General features: G+C 44.8%; 1 protein-coding gene across 5 annotated transcripts; it reads right to left on the bottom strand.

Annotated features, from left to right (window-relative positions):
• Positions 1-222: 222 nt before the first annotated feature.
• On the bottom strand, positions 223-19,697 carry LOC140916482 (uncharacterized). Of its 5 annotated transcripts, none has more exons than XM_073358132.1 (2): positions 19,655-19,697; positions 223-4,087 (listed from the first exon to the last, which is right to left on the bottom strand). In XM_073358132.1, the coding sequence occupies exon 2, from the start codon at positions 4,083-4,085 to the stop codon at positions 3,063-3,065; it is 1,023 nt and encodes a 340-aa protein (XP_073214233.1). In that variant the 5' UTR covers positions 4,086-4,087; positions 19,655-19,697; the 3' UTR covers positions 223-3,062. The 5 variants fall into 5 exon arrangements, with proteins under 5 accessions (XP_073214233.1, XP_073214229.1, XP_073214232.1 ...); XM_073358128.1 differs by lacking the exon at positions 19,655-19,697 and adding an exon at positions 10,484-10,599; XM_073358131.1 differs by lacking the exon at positions 19,655-19,697 and adding an exon at positions 8,580-8,658.
• Between the last annotated feature and the right edge of the window lie 116 nt (positions 19,698-19,813).

Below are 19,813 nucleotides of genomic sequence, written 5' to 3'. Positions count from 1 at the left end.
GAGGGACTTGGACCCGTTCTGGGCACCACCAAAAAGTATACAAACCTGCCGCCCCTGCAGGACAGCGCGCAACATGGCTGTCAAGGTGCTCTCAGCTGTCTTAAAATGGATGTGTTGCCGTGGAGTCAGTTTGCACATACACGTTATACAAATGGTCGTGTGGCCTAAATGCCATACAGGTAACAGCTACATTGAAAATAGCAGGTACTGCTACAATCTCATTGAACATTTTTATTTGCTTACCCTCTCACAAGCATAAAGACGTTTCTGTCTATTGGTGGTACATACAATAGGCACAGAATTGCTAGGCATTGCAGCCTCATAAATATTTACTTGGAGGGTAATTATTGAGGGGGACACAGCATCCTTTTATTCCAGATGGTGCTTCAAGAAAACAGTTAACACATACAGAAGGGAGCTAAGCATAAAGGAGGAAATGAGGCATGCAGACAGCCTTCCAGTTATTCACCATTGTTCTGTGAGTTGTAAAAGCTAGAGATGATAGGTTTTAGAGGAATAAAAGATTTCTCCCCTAGTCCATTGTGGATCTTCCATATGGCCAAGTCATACATTAAGAAAATTAAATGGAAAGCTTCTCAGCTCAACAACTTACCATGCTGTGGTGGAATGCCAAAAAATTCAGGGTCTGTATGGGTCAGAAAGGTAAGGTATCTACAGCTTCAAACTTGCCTACTAACCAGTAGGTGCTGATGAGAAACTGTGCCCTTGCTTTAATCTAATGAGCTTTTTTCAGAAATCTGAGCATCGTTTTCTGAGCATCTTTCATGATTACACCTTTGTAATCATAAGTTTCTCTTTTAAGCTTCACCCGCATACACAGGATTCTGTCTGCAAACTGATTCACTGTGAGTAATATTTTGCAGACATTTTCCCCTTGCATTTCTCCACTGGTTACGGAGTGAGATGTGCATCTTTCTGTGAGTAATGAAATGTGTGCTTTACGGCTGTTCACAACCCTTTAAATGGTTGAGTTATAATTGATTTGGTTGTTGTGGAGGTTTTCTCACCTCTAAGTAGCTAAGTACCCCTGCAGTCCTCTCAAGTAGTCATTAGCATCCCCTTATATCCATTTAGACACTCATCTGCACAAAGTAATAAATCTAAATTATACTACAAGAAACAGCTGTAATTAAAGGAGGATTAAAATAGAAAGGAGTTTATTTTAAACTGCCTCTACATTTGTTTTTAAAATGCTGACTGAGCCATAGACATCCCTGACCACTTACATTAGTTAACACTTTTGTGGTTAAAATGCACATGCATTGCACAGTCACGGAATCAGTCATTTTTCATATGCCTCTTTCATACGTCCAACATGGATAATTTAGTGGTGACCTGATGGTTTGTGCTCTGTTTTAGGGGAAATCCAGATTCATGACTCCGACTCTCTCACTCACTCACTGGTATCGCTACAGATGTAACGTTAACAAAAGATGGATCGCTTTATATATACCATAGGGTTCAGTGTACCTGGAGACACACACGAGCACTACAGGGCACATACACAGAGCTTTTCCTCCTTGGCTCTCGCCGCACTTCACACGAAGGTAAGTCCGTATTATTAGCCCCGCAGTATAGGTAAGGACATAGAGGCACAGAAATTGACTTGCCCAAGGCAACACACTAAGGCTGCATTTACCCTTTGAGCTGGGAATTACACACCCAGCTCCATGAGATAGACGCTAGCTCTTATCAAGCTAGCATGCTAAAAATAGCAATGTACCCTCAGTAGCACAGGCAGGGGCGAGCGGTAGGATAGGCTAGCCACCCTGAGTAGTTACCCATGGGTCTGGGCGGGTTTGTATGCAAAGTGGCTAGCCCATGCTGCTGCTGCTATGCTAGCAGAGTTGGACCTCCAACGGGATTCTCTGACTTCCAATCATCTGCTTTAATCACTAGACTGTGCTGCCTCTGTACAACACTGCTCATTCTAGAGTACAACAGGGTTGCAGAATCTGTTTGCGATCTATTTGTTCTCTATGTCTTAAATAGTGGGATTGTGTTGTGATAGCTTTTAAGTATCCGTGGATAAGCATAATCAAAAGCTTCGTATGCACGGGCAGAGAGGAGTATAACTCTGAAGAGAATGCCAGTACCTGGACTGCTGGAAATTCACTTGAGTCCCTAATAATGAAAAAAGACAGTTTTCATATACAACAATAAGAGCAACACAAGACAAGCACTGGCATATTACTGTACAGGCTTCTACACATGGAGTGCCTGATTCTCCTCCCTTGCCAGCATAAATCAAACATGCTTCTAGTGAAGTTAGCAGAGCCACACTGGTGTACACACGAGGAGAGTTCTACCCATGGAGGTTTTCTTATTTTCCACCTCGTGTGCTAATGGATTGAGTTTATCAATGAGACCTCATCATTTTTAGATCATTAACATGTTGAAATGTTTAACCCACCAGCTGCCAAATGAGAAGTTAGCAGTGAGGCTGACCAGCCTCTGTCAGAACCTGCACTGTGTCAGAAGGGACACGTAGTGCTGTCTAAGCATCCTGCAAGAGTTTCCTTGCAGAGTGAATACATCCAGGAGTGTGGAACATGCCAATTTTGGCATGTGCTGTAAACCACCATTGGCTCAATGCTCCTACAGATTACACATCCCACTTCTAAACAGCTGTTTCCCCTGTCTAGCGTACCTGACTGATATCTCCATCTCTGATGTAGACACACATATTATTACAGCTGTTCTCAGAGCACAAGACAGGCATGTGCAAAAGGAGTTGCTAAGCTGAGGAGAGAAGCTGTTACGAATAATGCCTGCATATCTGAGAGCCGAATCAATAGTTCGATCCTTAGAACCCTCCTTTTTATAAAAAAAAAAAAAAAAGAGCTTGGCCACATTCGTAGATGTATTGCCTGTTTGCACATAGGTGAGAGAGGTAATCGATCACAAATGTATCTGCTTCATTGTAAACATGTATACGGCACCCCTCTTCTCTGCACAATGCATGCAGGTAGCAGGGAGAAATTTAAGACGACAGAGGCCACAATTTCTTGCAAAAGATGCAGCTGCTCAGCATCAGTTTTTCATATTTCTGCGATGGCGGGAAGTAGGCAAGCGTTAACCTTTGCTCCCTTCCAGGCACACTTGCACTCGGAGATCCAGCTGTGGATCATGGCTTTTTTATCTACATGAAAGCATTGTGGGTAACTTTGCTTATTAAGAACATCTCCCTTCACAATTTTGTTATAGCTAGAAGATTTCAGCTCTTCTTTTTCGGTGCCACCTCCTGTTTTGAACACAGCACATTGTCTTCGTAGAGGGCAGCTCAAAACCTTGTTTCCTTGCCGTTTCTCTCTGGGTGGGTGTGGCCATAGCCGTTTACCATCAATAAATAGGGTGCAGTTTTCTTTCTGAGTTTGATCATTTTCTGAAACAGCCATTATCTTACTGCTTTTCGGACACTTCTGCTCTGGGCAGCTATTTTCTCTCTCTATTGGTCTTGGAGAGGGCAGCCTTGGAAAACTGAATACCCCAGCTAGATCTTGCTTCTCTGTCATTTTTTCTTGAGAGGTGGATGGATGAATTTCACCCCCCCTCCTGGTATCACAAGGGCTGAAATGGCTACGCTGTGAGTCATCCGTGCTAGAGCTTTCATCATAAACACACCCCCTATAGTGTCGTGTCTTCTCTGCCTGTGCGTACAACTGTTCTAGTGGATCAGCCCTGGTACAGGGGTATAGCTTTGCATTGTCAAGTACTAGACTAACTTTTTCTAAAGACATCCTGTCTGAGAAGACGTTGGCCAATTTGCACTTTGGAATGACTTGCTGTGCCATTGCCAGCTTTGGGAACCAGGACGCTCTTTGGAGTGTTTCTAATACCTTCTGGTCTTGGAACGCATAGGGGTTTTCAGGAAACCCTGGGAAGGTGGGCCTTGCTAAATGGCAGATAGATTGAAGGTAGTCATCACTGGAACAAGAATCTGAGTCGATAGAGAAGCTCCCAAAGCCTTTTGCGTGGCCAGTGACATCTTCTAAAATTTCCTCCTGGGTTTCGCAGATAGTTGGGAGAGGCTTTGATGTAGTCAGTCGTATGCGGGGTGCCATTGCTGCAAAGAATATACAAGATCTGATTAGCATATGCAAATGATCAACTCTGTTACAGGAACTCTGGCATTTCTGTAAATTTCGTTTGACCTCTTCTCCTCTCCCCCGCCCCTGCCGTAGTCAAGAAGTAAGCAGTAGCGTACCTGGGAACTTTAGAACCATACTGTTATTAAATCTTTATTTCAAGCATTTCAGAAAGGGGTAATGAACAAAATATACCACATGGCTGATTACACAGACCTGGTCCAGGAAAAATAATTCAGTAAAGAAGCTCATGCAGCTGAAATTCCTGGCAGAAACTTTCTTCCTTTCTAAAACAATGCAAGGGGAAAACACACAAACAATCAACAGATTTGCACAATATCATTCTAGCACAGTCAGTTTTGGAGGAGCAAGATTATCAGAAGAGGCCTAAGGGGGGCTTCTACCTGCTGTCCTTACTCACTCGCTTCCCTGTGGTGTGTCGCGCAGTATAACTGGGTGGCTTGCCTGAGAAAAGTGTGAGATTGGGTCCTAGTTAATAGGGGAACTATTTGATATTAAATGGACGTTGCGTTTGAGCTTTTCCATAAGGCCAAGAAATAACATACATGATGGTGCAAAAACGTCCTCCCTTTCACCCGTTCCGGTGGCTGTATAAATAAATGTAATTCTACTGCTCTGCTTATGCAGATGCAAAGGGAATAAAATGTAGCTCCATCGCCATATGAGTAATACGTGCAGTTCTTGATGGTTGCGGCTCCTGCACTGCTCCCACCCAAGTCAGTGGGAATTGTTTAAAACTAGCATAAAATCTTAAGGATTGTTTCAGTTCTCATAGTGCTGTTTCCAGTTTGTTTATTGGTTTAAAGTATTTTCTGGCAGAAATGACCATATTATGCCCTTTATCCAGTTGTTGACTATCTTCTTCTAAATTGTTTGCAGTGTTGTAACTGGGTGTTTTCCCCAGGATATGAGAGAGGCGAGGTGGGTGAGAGAATATCTTTTATTGGACCAACTTCTGCTGGTGGAAGGTTCAAGCTTCATAGAGCTCTTCTTCGGATCTGGGGAAGGTAACCAGGGTGTCTTAGCTAAACACAACTTGGAACAGCTTGTTAAGCCTAAGGGGCTCACACATGCTGTAGGAGACCACTTAAAATGAAGTGGGTAGTTAAAGATTAGCAGGCAGTGAGGTGTATTACAAATTGTTGTAATGAGCCATAAAATCAACGTCTCAGAGTCCCTGGTTTTCGGTGTCTAGCAGAGTTACAAATGTAAGTTCCCAGGCTCCCTTCATCAGACTTGTATGAGCATACTCAGAGTAGAATGGTACAAACTCCACTGTATGCTTATATACATAATTAAGTATTTATATACATCTATCACTTTCTTTATGGCTGGAAATAAATCCTGGCTTTGTTGAACCTCTACAGCAAGTTGACCACGTATAGAATGCAAACAATCTGCTCATCCTCGGCACGCCGGGTAGAAATTGCTGTGTACTCTCCCACCTGCTCTGCTCTATTCCTGGATTTTATCTTCGAGCAGGTCTGCGCAGATAGTGCTACGCAGGCACGGCTGCGCTGATGCGGCTGTAACGCGTCTATGCTGATGAGAAAGCGGCTCCGACTGTCATAGGGCAAGTGTGGACAGCGCTTAGGTCACGGTAACTTGCGTTGCTTGGGGTGTGTCGTCTTCACACCCCTGAGCAATGTAAGTTAGATCGACTTAATAAGTAGTGCAGACCTGCCCTTAGATACAACCAGAAAAGTAAACCGAGCCCAGAAATTGTTGAACTTCAAATAAGTCCTAGTCTGTTTAAAGTAGGTGTCAGGTTTGCTTTTTACTTCCCTTCTTTTCCATCTACTCTTCCTCTTTAAAGCCTCTAGATAAGAAAATTAGGTCTTGATTTTTGCTCCCGTCTGTGTTTTGCCATCAATGTCAGTGATAGCAGGATCAGGGCCCAGCTGTCCAAAAGTGGGTGTTTAGAGTTAAATATCCCAATGCGTACCTAGAGAAATGGCCTGATATTCAAAGGGGCTGGGCACCTGCAATTCCCATTAACTTCCTTTCTTGCTCACATGGCCCCAGAGCAAACAAAAATCCAATTATGCATTTCCAATGAAACCTTCAAATGGCAGTGGGTTGATTTCAGACTCGTGGTACGTCTACACAGCAGTTGAGAGGTGCAGTTCCCAGCCCAGGTAGACGGATGCATTCGCTCTGCTCCAGAATACGCCCCTCTCCCCCCGCCCCCCATAGCAGGGTGGGGTGGCCTGGGAAGCAGCTTGGGCTTGCCACCCATGTACATACCCAGGGAGTTGTGTGGGATATTCAGGGAGCTGGCCTGAGCCAGTGCGCCACTATACTATTTTTAGGGCCTAGCTAAGTCTACCTGAGCAGGGAATGACACCTCCAAACTGCTTTGTAGACACGCCATCCTGGTTGTAGTCCCTCTGCTTCCCCTCCCATGCACACTCACACAGATACGTCTGACCTGGCTGAATTCAGACAGAATCCAGCTGAGATCACATCAGCACCGCCGTGGTAGAAAGCCACGCAGAGGTCATGTGACAGCACTAGGCCCTGTGACCCACCTAGTCCCCCAGCTAGGTGCAGGGTGGGAATAGCAATACCCACTGAACCTACAGATATGTGGACTCCCCTGTGTTTGAGATCCCTGAAGGTTCACAAGCTCTAATGGCTGTGATCCCATTTAAGCAGCACTCCAGACAAAGGATCTATTTCAATTCCAGCTTTTGAGGCCCCCTCCTTTTTCCTTACCTGGATATATTTGTTTTTCTCTTTTAGCTGGGTGTATTTTTAATCTTCAGTTTTCAGCACCTTTCTCTCCTTGTTTCCAAGACGGAAGATATGCTGTCTAAAACTGGACTGTGCATCAGGCTAACAGCTTCCAGTCAGCTGATTGTGCTGTTCTTTTGTTGTTGTTGCTAAATATAGACTGCTGGATCCCTTGCATTTCCTGAGAATCCTAATTTGATAAATGCCTTGTATTACCGGAAAGGCAGAATGGAATCAGTGAGGCAGGACAATGGTATTATCAGCAAAACGGCTTCGACAGCAAATCCTCTTTGCTTTGGGAATGTGGTCATGATCAGGTATAATGTTTTATATTTTCAGAGAGTAAAAGGTAAAAGTGTTATGTACGTGTCCTGGAGCCACAGGAAGAGAGCAGCTGTATGTGCATTGCACTGAGTCTGTGTGAAAATACTAGCAGTATATTCGTCTTGATTCTCAGCTGCTAACTTCAGGTGGGGGTGAGGGAGAAACACAAGGGAGCTGGTTACAGATCCTTGATCCTGGAGCCATCTGAAGTTTTAGAAGAGCCTGTTGGCTGCACTAATTTATGCCAGCTAGCAAAGGATCCCAAGGGACTGTCCGCTAAATGGGGATAGCGGGAGCACAGCATGCCCCTGGTCTGCTCCTCTCCACGCTGCCCGTGACAAGCTTGCTGTGCTAGAGGTTGCAGGAAGAGAGGTGCTTACGGTTGTTACGTTGCCTCTATTCCCACTGAGAAGGAGATCCAGGTGGCTTCTGTGTTTCTTGCACTAGAGTAGCACAAAGTGAACAGCACAATTTGGACTAGTGGATAGAGCACTGGACTGGGAGTTGACAGATCTAGTTCTCTTCCTGGATCTGCCACTGACCTGCTGTGTGACCGTGGGCAAATCACTTCTGTCTTTGCCCTCCTACCTTTTTCGTCGTCTGGTTAGATTGTAAGCTTTCGGGTTCGGAGGGGAGGGGAGATGGAGATATATAATGTGACATGGAGCTCTCATGCCAGGTGCCAATCATCATCTTGACTACTTGGTAGGTTGCATCCTTTGCCCTACATTGCCTCTGTTTGTAGATCTCTTTAGTTTGAAAGTTCTTTGGAGCAGGGACAGTCTTTCTATCTTTTTTTACAATACCTTGCCTATTTGGGGCACCACTACTGTCCTACAAAAAAAACAGAAGGAAAGGTTCCAGATTACTGGAAATGACCGTTTTATTATAGCTCTTCAACATCCCTTTATCTGTAGAGTATTGGCCAAGGTGTTTTGCTGCATCAAAAATGAATCTTCAGTGCTGCTGCTAAGCATTATGTAGCATTCCTTAATCCACACACGTCAACACGTTTAGACAAAGGTGCGTCCGCACCATTATCCCTTCTTCTGCAGGGATGCAAGAACTTGGTCAGTTTAAAAGTTACCTTCGTTAGACGTTCACATTAAGGGCTTACAAAGTCCCCTTCGTTTCCATGTGGTCACTCGTGGAATAAGATGTGATGCACCATGAATGAGGGTGGCAAAATGGATGTTAATGAGGTGGCCATACAATGGGCATGAGACCACCGGGCCTAAAAGCACAAACTGCTGCAGCTTGAGCTAAAGAGCCCAAACTTTTGTCTGGGGCTGTATCAGACTCAGATTCTTTGTGGATCAACAGTGGGGGTCAGGGGGAGGAGAAGGACCTGTAAAACACACTTACAAGGGGGTTTCACTAACACCATACCTCCACTTTGCTATTCACTTATTAATATGATGCTCAGCCTTAGAATCAAAGACCAGTGGAAACAACCATGCTGTCATCCATGGCAAACTCCTGATTCTGTGAGGTGCTGGTCACCCTCGACTCCTTTTGACGTATGTCCTAGATAGAAGTACGACCGTTGGTGGGAAATGACCCCTCACCACTTGAGGCAACACGTGGTGGGATCAGGCCTCGCTGTGTAGTTTTCAAAACCATGCTGAATCGTAAAGTGTCTTCCCTCGACTTTGTGGGTGAGAGGGAAAATGTGAGGACAAAATATTAAAATGCAATTCAGAAATACTTAATACACTGTGGCTAAGAAAAAATCCAGAATGGGAAATGCCATAACATTTGTGTGAGCAACATCATGCTGATAGCATGGTCAAGTCAGTCATTATTAAATCTAAGTTGATGGACAAGGAGATATTCACCTATGTAGTAAAATGTCTCCAGTAGAAGAATCCTCCAGCTCCTGTCTCAATTGCTGTGTCTTGATGTACAGCAAAGGGGAGCTATTGTGCACTTTTAATGGGGCTAAGCAATCATATTCCCCCTGTAACTGAACCCTTACCCATCTGACAGGCTTAGCAGCAAACCTCATCCTGCTCTTGTTTACACTGGAATAAATCTGGTGTAGCTCCACAGATGTCAGTGGAGTCACTCCAGATTTACCCCAGATGGAGCTTAGAGTAGAATCTAGCCTGAAGATGAAACTCAGGAGTTTGTGCTTCAGAACTTTTTTACACTGTAATTCAGGGAGGACAGAATTCCAACCAGGTGGCCCTGAACCCATCTAGTTTATCATTACTGCTGTAAATAATCTTTTCAAAACAGGCAACATCTGCCATCGAGATGCACTAGTTTTGTGATTTGTGAATCAAAGGCTTCTTCTGCGTCCTCTTAATTGGTCCCCGGACATGTAAATGAATGAAATATGACTGAATTTGCCCTTCAGCACTAACCATTGCAATGATCTCAATATAATTATGTAGAACTGGGGGAACAGGGGGATGGGTAAAGATTACCTGTCTTAATTCAGGACATCTTGTCTACCACTCAATCTACGATACAGTTTTAAATGGGGTTGCCATGAGATTTCTTTGGTTTAAGCAGGTTCCAAATGCTGACTTCCCCATACCACTAACCATAGTCAGGATTAATTTGACCTTGCCTGTATAGGTGAAATGGAGAGCGATAAGGCATATGGGCCCCAATTCAGGAATGCACTTAAGCATGTCAACAAGACTTTCCTGACTAAGGATGGATTTAGGCATGTTCTTAAGTGCTTTCCTGAATTAGGATCATACAGAGTTGAACTGCATCAGTCTGGCTTTTCTAGCTGACTGCTGCTGTTTCCACCTTTTTGTGCAGACATCACTCTTTTCTGCTGTAGCCTGACCCCTTCTTGAAAGAGCCAGGGCCCGATCCAGCAAACAGTTAACCAGGGAAATCTCAATGTGACCCTCTTTGGGAATAGGGACTGACTTGTGTGAATAAGGTTGCAGGTCAAGTCTTGGTGTGACCTGAGTGTTCCACAGTACTTTGGAGCTACTACAATAAAGTTCACCTTGGCCACTCTGACCTACGGTGAAAATATAGTTCTCAGATCAAATGTTCCTTACTCAAATATCAAAGCACAATGCTTTTATTCCAGCTCTCTGATGATATTGTAGTAAAATTACATTTGCTTGACTCCAAGAATATTGGAATAGTTATTTAAATCCTTTGAAAAGAACAGACTTGTTTAAATCTTTTTCCTACTTTTATTTAATTAAACATTTTAAGTGTAAATGGTTTCTTTTGAAAATACCAACTATATATACACACAAACATTTAATATTGCCCTCAGATTGTGCAAAGCAATACTATAGTTTTTTTTACCTTACCTTCACCGCAGCCCTTCTTTTGTGTTTCTTCAAAAAGGATTGTCCAAAACATGACAACACTGAGCCTTTTAAAGGCTCTCTGTCACTTCTGGAAGTGGTTGCTGTTTCTCTCATGCCCTTTGAAGAAAGCTTTGGCATGGCCCTCCCCAACCTTGTAATTCTGTATTTATACCCTTCAGAATGAATGCAATAAATCAGCATTCCTGTGTGCATGAAAACCATAACGGACTGGGATTAACAATAAAGGAAAACAGCAAAGGGAGCATTGCTCATGCCACTGAGAGCGTAACTAGCTATCAGTCATTGAGAGCTTAGTTGGAGCTTTTAGGGCTAAACTTTCAAAGTGATCATTGGATTTTTATTTTATTTTTTGGAGAGGTGTGTCTCCATTTTTAGAAGCCCAGTTTAAACCACCATGGGGGCCTGATTTGCAGAAATGTGGAGACCAGATAGTTCTAGTTTAAAATAAATGGGATATGCAGGTACTCAGCACCTCTTTTAAGATCAAGCCTTTGGTGTCTTATGTTGGGCACCCAAAAGGAGTGGTCACTTCTATGTACACTAAACATATTAGAGCTGGGATAGCTGCCTCTGATTGTAGCAAAAATACAATTGAGTTGAGGGGGGAAAATCACTTGACTGATTTCTTACTCTCTCTCTCCCCTCCCTGGCTTCCTCCCCCCGCATTAGTTTTACCACTGGTGAGAATTTTGGTTTGCTTGAATGTAGCAGGTAGTAAATGGCACAACCGACCCAACACCAAATTCAGGCAGCTGCTGCGTAATTATTATATGCTCATTGGAAAACCTGTGCTCAGTTACAGGAACATGAGTTGAAAGCTGGCTCTTCTATTTAGGTTGTCTGCAAACCCCCAAGATATGAAATTCTTCCTCTTTTCCTTTCCTAGGGCTTGATCCAGTGGCCTCTGAAGACCACTGGAGTCTTCTCATTGACTTCAGTAGGCATTGCATCAGGCCACTAAACTGTTGTCATGTGGAATTTTGCTGTTAAATACATTTTGAAATTCAGTGGTGCTTTTAAGTGGCACCTCTTTATAGGGCCTGGCTCCCGAAACATTTACATACACAAGTAACTTTACTCGCATGAGTAATTCCATTGGTGTTCAAAGGATTACTTCCATGAGCTAGCTTAATCCGCTACATAGGCTTGTACAGGATCAGACCCAGAGATTGTAAATGTTCCCTCAAACCTGTCAATGGGACTGCGTGTGTATGTCATGACTACAGCTGGGACTGCCTAATGGGTTTGAAGAATTAGGTGCCTAACTCTCTTAAGCTCCTAAATTCCAACCTCTGGCACCAGGCTCTGGGTTTACAAAGGAATTGGAGACCATTTTGGGTGAATGATGCTCTCACTGTAATTTAGTATTAAGTAAAATAATTGTTTCTAATCAGATTTACCCTGAGAACTGACTTCTCAGGCATTCACAGGGGGTAGGGGTGTGGGGGGGGGCGACAGGGAGATTGATTGTTTGTTTGTTTTCTAAAATCTGCTTTTGTTCTGACAAAATCCAATGGAAAGGAATCACTTCTCTTGTTTGGTATTTTATAGGCAATATGTTTTTGTGACATTTTTATTGTAGCTTTCCAAAATATGAATCTATATGATGCATAAGAAAGACAGGTTTCAGAGTAGTAGCCGTGTTAGTCTGTATTCACAAAAAGAAAAGGAGTACTTGTGGCACCTTAGAGACTAACAAATTTATTTGAGCATGAGCTTTCGTGAGCTACAGCTCACTTCATCGGATGCATTCCAAGTACTCCTTTTCTTTTTAGAAGAAAGACCATGACCTGTTGGGCCTGATCTGGCGCACACATGCACTGGGGTGGGTCCCAAGGGGCACCATGCAGGCATACGCGGCCATACCAACACATCTGCTGGCAGGATCTGAGCCAGAAACAGCGGCCTGTGATTATGCAAGTCTTTCCAAAGTGTGAGTGTTGCCCAGACCCCGACTGAATTACCCACTGTACTTATGCATGTCAAGGCATGTCTAACGACCAGACAAGTCAAATGGAGCATTAATTGGGAGTTCCAGAGCAGCAGGGGGCCTGCGTCGCTGACCCTCCTCAAAGTCTGTCAGAGCTCAGAACGTGTCTCTTATCAACTTGAGTACTGCCAGCCTCAAACAGCCTAGAATCATGCGGCAGGACCTCAAAAATCAGGAGGTGGGATTATAAATCATTATTCATTCATTTATTTTATTTTATTTTATTTTTTTTGAGAGTGAGTGAGTTTCTTTGTCTTTTAGTTTCTGAGCCTTTCGAGCGCACTTAGGTCACATTTTCAAGATTTTCTCTGTAAACGTGAGGTACTTGTGTTAATAATGGGCGTGGGGAGAGGTCACGCACATGGTTGCTTCTGTGGGCCTAGCTTACACCAGGGGCTCCTGGCATCCCTCAGTTCCCACCAAAAGCCCCCATTGTGCGACCCTCCTGCCCCCTCTGTTTGAGGAACTCCCTGATGCCCCCTATGCCAGGGGCTCTGTGTCCCCCACCCTTTTCCTGCTATTCTCCACCCTGTGCCAGGGATCTGTCTGTCTCTCCTTTTTCTACTCTTCCCTCTGGATTGGAAGGGATGGACAGACAGCTGCTGTCCCCTCTCTCTCCCAGCATGGAGGAAGCTTTGGGTGACAGAGGTAGGAGGGCAAAAGGAATGACACTTCACACTCCCTCCTGCTGGCCGAGGCTCTGGCCCACAGCTGTTGTTCCTAACTGCTCATGGCTTTTAGCCATGCCAGGGGCTCTCTGTGCCCCCATACCCAGGGTCTGTGGGCTTCCTCATTCCCCTCTCCCCACCAATCGAGGTGTTGGGATGAGGGGTAGAGCTGCAATGGAGGGTGGTGGTGGTATGCTAGTAGGCGTTAATGGCGCTGTCAACCAGTTCATGGATCTATAGGCACCTGCAGACCAGCTAGCACACCCGTCAGCTGTAAAGCAGATGCCATGGGCTCCATATTTCTCCACTTCCGTTTTTTTCCATTTGTCACCAAAATCAATGAGGTTCTGCCTGGTGATGCCTAGAATAATGGTTTTCAACCCTTTTTCATTTGCAGACCCCTAAAATACTTCAAACGGAAGTGCAGACCTCTTTGGAAATCTTAGATATAGTCTGCAGACCCCCAGAGGTCCACAGACCACAGGTGAAAAACCACTGGCCTAGACCATTCCCTGACATTTTTTGGAATTGATCAGCTGCCATGTTCAAAAGTTACCATGTTACATCCAAACAGAGAGATGCCATTGCGCTGAGTGAAGGCCTCGCAAGTCTGGCCAATGAGAGCTGAGATTCTTGCATAATCACCCACCGCCAGGAGCTGGGGCTTTCAATAAAATACCAGCTCTGGTGAGATTCTTGATCAGCCCTGAGCGTTGGCCACACTGGAATCGCGTACGCTTAAAATGCTGCATTGGTGCAGCAGCGCCGCCCCTGCGCTTTAATGAAGACGCTCTAAGGCGATGGGAGAGAACTCTCCCCTCGGCAGACGACGTGTCGACACTAGAGAGCTGTACCGATGCATTTGCGCCACCGTAAGATCTCTCATGTAGCCGCTGTGTGCCGAAAAGAGAGAGCTCTCCCGTCGGCATAATTAAACTACCCCCAACGAGCAGCAGTAGCTATGTCGGCAGGAGAAGCTCTCCCACTGATGTAACGCTGTCTAACTGGCTGGTATAACTGTTGCTCAGGGGTGTGGATTTTTCACACCCCTGAGCGATGTAGTAAATATAGGTCTGCAGTGTAGACAAGACCTAAGTTGCTCCAAAAAGCGTCCAGAAAACAAAGCCATTATGGCTTGACTAGTTTTAGCACTTAATTTCCTCTTAGTTACTGCATGAGAGAGATGAGGTACTGGACTTTTTATAGGGGTAACTGTTCACAGTCCTAGTAGATACTTAGGGTTTCAGGAGGGATATTATACCTCATTCTTCAGGATTTAAGCCAATCTGTAGTTATTAAGGGTTAAGAGGATAACACTCGAACTATCCCAGATGAGGCTACTGTGGGGTTCTTGCACCTTCTTTGAAGCATGTCATGCTGCCTACTGTCAGACACGTTACTGGGCTAGATAACCCTCAGGTCTGGTCCTGTGTGGCAATGCCTATGATCCTAAAAGCCTTGGGACATGAAGCTGCTTCTCTCTCTCTCATACTTTCTTTTTCTTTGCCATGAAATTTTAATGACAGTTTGAGCTGATTTATGTCAGATTCCAGACATTCCTTTTATTAATTACATTAATACAGACCATTAACCTCTTGGCAGATACAGTGGTATGTACTAAAGACATTGCTGTGAAACATTAATGAACAGTTTGATATTAACTCGATGGAATTGGATGGAGCACTTTTACCAGCAATTGTAGCACTGGCTGCAGATTTCACAATAACTATTGAAAGAAAGCTGTTCAAATACCATAATCAATTCACAAAGGGAGTGGGGAAATAAAATGGTGGTTACAGCTTAAACTCTTGGAAAAAAGGAAGTTGATAGTTAATGATAAAATTCTTTGCCTCTTCTTGGTTATTGCAACATGGTATAAAAGGTCTTTCACTGTTCTGGAGTGAGCTGTTGGCCACACCTGAACTCAACTTGGTACCCAGGATGGGATCCTGGAGGGATTTCAGGAGTACCTAAATACTTTTGAGGATCTGGGCTGTAGGTACCTAACTGACTCCTATTGAAGTCACTGAATGTGAGGTGTCTAAATGCCATCTGGGTTTAGGAACACCAGTTCCATGGGGTTTTAATGAAAGTTTTGAAAATCTCCTGCTTGGATCTTAACTTTGAATTTCCAAGTGGTGATAGTTTAAACCCAAACCCTTAACATTATTGTAAGGCCAGACTTTGGCCATATCTATGCTACAGCATGGCAGTTGTGCTGGGTGACCAGATAGCAACTGTGGGGGGAAAAAATGGGACGGGGGTGGGGGTAATAGGCACCTATATAAGGAAAAGTCCCAAAAAATGGGACTGTCCCTATAAAAATGGGACATCTGGTCACCCTAGCTGTAGTGTAGATGCTTCCCACAGCAGCAGAAGGAATTTTTCCATCTCTGTAGGACATCCACCTCTCTGAGTGGCAGTAGCAAAGTCAAACAAATAGTTCTTCTGTCAACTTAGCCGCCTCTATACCAGGAGTTAGGTCAGCTTAATTACGGTGCTCAGGAGTGTGAATTTTTCACACTCCTGAGTGACCTAGCTAGGTCGGTGTAAATTTTAAGTGTAGACCAGGCCTTCTGTAAGAGCTCAGCCCTCATATTTGGGGCTGGAGTTTCAAAAGAATTCAGCTCCCATTTAGGCACCTAAATATAGTGGCCAGATTTGAAAAGTGCTTAGGACCCAGCAGCTGCCAGTGGGAATGTGAGAACAATGACAGCTGCTGGGCTCTCCCAAAAATCTGGGCCATAAACAAATAAACAAAAAAATAAACAAAAAAAAAAAACCACAGTCTTAGTTTTATCAGAGAACCAACCCTACACCTCCAGCTCTAAAGAAACCCTGCTTATGACAGTATGTGAACTTTCTAAAGAGCCTAACAGAACTATATAGACATGCCACTGTGAAACGACTGGAATTAGGTGATGCTCCGGTTCCAATTTCTGCAGCAAAGGCAAAAGAATGGAGCAGCAGCACCGAGTAGGTGCCATTTTAGTTGTGTGCCTTCTCAGAAACGGTAGCATTCCTGGGATTCTGCCAAAAGGGACACACATCACATGCATATAGAAGAAGGTATGCCAAGCGCTACTGCGGCAGAAGCTGCACTTGTTAGAATGCATTGGTAGCACTTAAAATTTGCCACCTCTCTGAGAAGAAAAAAAAACCAACCACCAAACCCTGATTCTTAGATGTAAAGCATGATTTCAGTACAACGCCGCTCATTCTGAGCCAGACAGATGCAGGCTCGTAGTAGGGCTTCATACGTTGTACTCTTAAATGAAAGACGTTTTCATGACAATAAACCTCTTAATTAGGAAATAGGGACTAAGCCACGTTGATCTTCTTTGTTCTCCTCGCTTGCATCATCTCTTTATTTTTGTAAGCATCTTAAGATGGTTGAGATTTGAAATATATGTGGAACTATGCACTGAAGTGGTTCGGACTCTGCATCACTGGAGTAAATGAATACCATAGTTAAAGGGTTGACTTAACTTACTGGAACACAGAGGAAAATCCCATAAAATATCCATGTACAATATATAATGTGTGAAGCTGTAGACCATGCCAAAATGTTAGGCCTTGCAACAAAGAGGTCATCTCCTAAAATTCAGGCTTTCAAGAGGCTGGGGCTTTATTTGTAGCACTCCCTGGGCTCTGTATTATTTATGACTTTGTTGAAAACAAATGGTCCTTATTTTACACTGATATTACACATCTGGATTCTAGTTCTGAAAAACCATTCAGCCACGGTTAGCATCTCTATGCTTCATGAAAAAGGATGGATGACCACTCAGGTTTCCCCAGGAATGGGATTTGCATTCATCTGAAGCTGCAACCCAAACCCCTTTTGCACCAGAAAAGTTTGGAAGCCATCCTGAAAGCTCTCTGCTTTCCCTCCTTTTTATACAATTTCAGTCATCAGTGGGTGAGCAGAAAAAACTTAAGTGACCAATCACACTGCGTAAATCGTGAGTACTCTCAGAGCGAGCCGTTCATACACCATCCAAAACAATTAAAACTAATTGTCTTTTGGTCCATAAATGATTTGTTAAACAATAGGGAACAGTGAACAAATTCCAGAACATCATCTCCTCCTCACAGACAGCTCAGAGCCAGAAAAATGGGCTCAATTTGCTGAATGAGTCATTGGGAATTGTGCCCAGCTTTTATTTTAGTGGTTCCAATTGCTGACTTAATTGATACCTTTTCATTTCTCTAGATTTGTTGCAGTCTTGATAATGGCATTTTGCTTGGTAAAAGGGAAGGGCCAATAGATACTAAACGTGCTGAAAACCTTGCAGTGTTAATATCCCTTAATCCTTCCTTCTGCTAAAGTCTTTTACTTGGTTTTATTTAATTTCCCATAAAAGCAGAGTTCCACCGAGGTAATTTATTTTCTGAAGACTTCACTTGGTTCAGATGTGAGAGTAGTGAAAAGGGAGGGGCTGTTCTGTCCTTCTTTAAATTAGGCTTGGCATGGGTCTGTTTAGAGACACCTCTCCTGTTTTCTCTTTGGGGTTGAGTACGATGGGCAACATTTCATCTGTGCAGAATTCTCCTCAATTGTGACTACAGGAGAGTTTTGAAAGAGGATCGCTACTTGCAATCCCATGCCACCATCTAGTGGCAGAGTGCTCGTAAAGCTCGCATTCCAAAAGCATTGCGTCTGAAAAAGGAAGAGATCAATGTGACACCTCCAGCTGCTGTCCTGTCAAATAGGGCCATTTGGGGGGTTCTGCTGGTGATAGGTGAGGATTAGCAGATTTAAATGTTGTGAGTTCTAGATGTATATCCTGCTGTCCTCATTCCTGAAACGAGCTTAAAAATTGCACACTCACATTTGTTGCAGTTCATTCTTCTTTTGTCATAGTATTTTGCCGTTCTATAGAATCTTCCCTAAGAAGATTTTAAAATGCTAATGAATTGAGGCTCACAACACTGCGGTAAGATAGTTAAACGTTGCTCTCCTCATTTTCCAGATAAAGAAGCTAAAGCAGAGAGACGGAGTCATTTTCAGAAGGGCTCCAGTCCAGATTGCCAAGGGTTCAGCACCCACAATTAGCCCCTGATTTTCAAAAGAGCTTCATTCCCATTTAGACCCCTGAGGGCCAGCTGGCCAGCCAACGTGCAGAGCACTTTCAGAAATCTGGCTACCAGTTATTTTGGTGCCTAAATACGCGCAGAACTCTCTTGAAAACCTGGCCAAGGCTGCACAGTATCACTGTAGCAGAGCCGGGACTTGAACCTAGAGCTCCTGAAGACCATTGTCCCTTTCTATGGTGCTGATTCTGCAAAGCGCTTGCTTAAGCATGGGCTTAACTTCAAACATGTGAGTAATCCCATTGACTTCAGTCTGCTCAAGTGCTTTGCTGGGCTGGGCGCCATAAAAATGATGAGATTGCTGCTAGCTGCAGCCATAAGGTAGTTTGCATGTGGCTGTGACTGACAAGTGCTGCAGCTCTGCTGTTGGGTGGTTGAGCGGGCTGGGTCACTGACAGATGATGGTCTTACCCTCCCCCCTGCAGCAGCAGAGGGGTCAGTCAAATTTATAAAACACATTGGATATGTTAAGGGCTGACTTTTAATAAATTGCCGAACTGCTATTTTCCCTCACCTTTGAGAGGTTCATTGGCTGTTCCTTATGTGATCAGAGCAGTGCATGAGGGGAGTTAGCGGTGTGACTCCTCCATTGGTGTATGTTCCACTGTGAAAGTGGAAGGGCTAAAGTACACCCTGATTCCAGGACAAAAATATTTGCTCAGGGTAACCCTGATCCTGCAGTGCAATCCACGCACACAGACCCCTGTATCCATGCAGCCTCCTCCCTGACACCAGTGGAAATCCACACCAGGGCAGGAGTCTGTGCTAGCAGATCAGGGACCGTAATAGGCTCTGCGGTTCCTCTTCCCCCGCTCCCCCTTACAGTATTTGGCTGTGGCTAGAATACAGAGGGGTGTGTGTGTGTGTGTGTGTAAAGATAAAAGACAGAGCATGTATGCAAAAAGCTGGGCTCCCGAACTAGCCTGGGGCTCTGCATTGAGTGTTACAAGAAGTTAGGCCACAAATAGGGTTGCCAATTTTCTAATCTCACACAACTGAACACCCTAGCCCTGCCCCTTCCCCAAGGCTCCACCCCCTGCCCACTACATTCCCCCTCCCTTAATGGTTCAGTCTCCCCCACCCTAACACTTTCAGGGGGCTGGGGCAGAGGGTTGGAGTGAGGGCTCCGGGGTGGGGCCAGAAATCAGGGGTTCAGGGTGCACAAGGGGGCTCTGGGCTGGGGCAGGGGGTTGAGGTGTGGGAGGGGGTGAGGGTGCAGGGTTTGGGATGCAAGGGGGGGTTCCAGGTTGGGGGGTGGGGCTGAGGGATCCTGAGTGTGGGAGGGGGCTGCAGCTTGAGGCAGGGTGTTGGGGTGCAGGAGAAAGTATGGGGGCTGGGGTTGAGGGGTTTAGGGTGCAGTAGGGAGTTGGGGCTCGGGTTGGGGCATGGGCTTACCTCGGGTGGCTCCCGGTGAGCAGGGCTAGGGCAGGCTCCCTGCCTGTCCTGGCTCCGTGCTATACCCTGGAAGCAGCCACCAGGCCCTCGGGGCCCTCGACGCTTGGGTGGCCAGGGAGGCTCCGTGCACTGACCCTGCCCCTAGGGCCAGCTCCGCAG

The sequence above is a fragment of the Lepidochelys kempii genome, chromosome 8 (genome assembly GCF_965140265.1).
Source record: "Lepidochelys kempii isolate rLepKem1 chromosome 8, rLepKem1.hap2, whole genome shotgun sequence".
NCBI classification, from domain to species: domain Eukaryota; kingdom Metazoa; phylum Chordata; order Testudines; family Cheloniidae; genus Lepidochelys; species Lepidochelys kempii.
This window is presented reverse-complemented; position numbering and strand designations above follow the sequence as displayed.

What these genes read in the sequence shown, in the direction of transcription:
- LOC140916482 (XM_073358128.1), bottom strand. Translation starts at nt 10,535, where the DNA reads ATGTTTTGGACAATCCTTTTTGAAGAAACACAAAAGAAGGGCTGCGGT. An exon ending in AAAGAAGGGCTGCGGTGAAG is followed by an intron (nt 4,088 to 10,483) that starts GTAAGGTAAAAA and finishes TATTCTTTGCAG; the next exon opens with CAATGGCACCCCGCATACGA.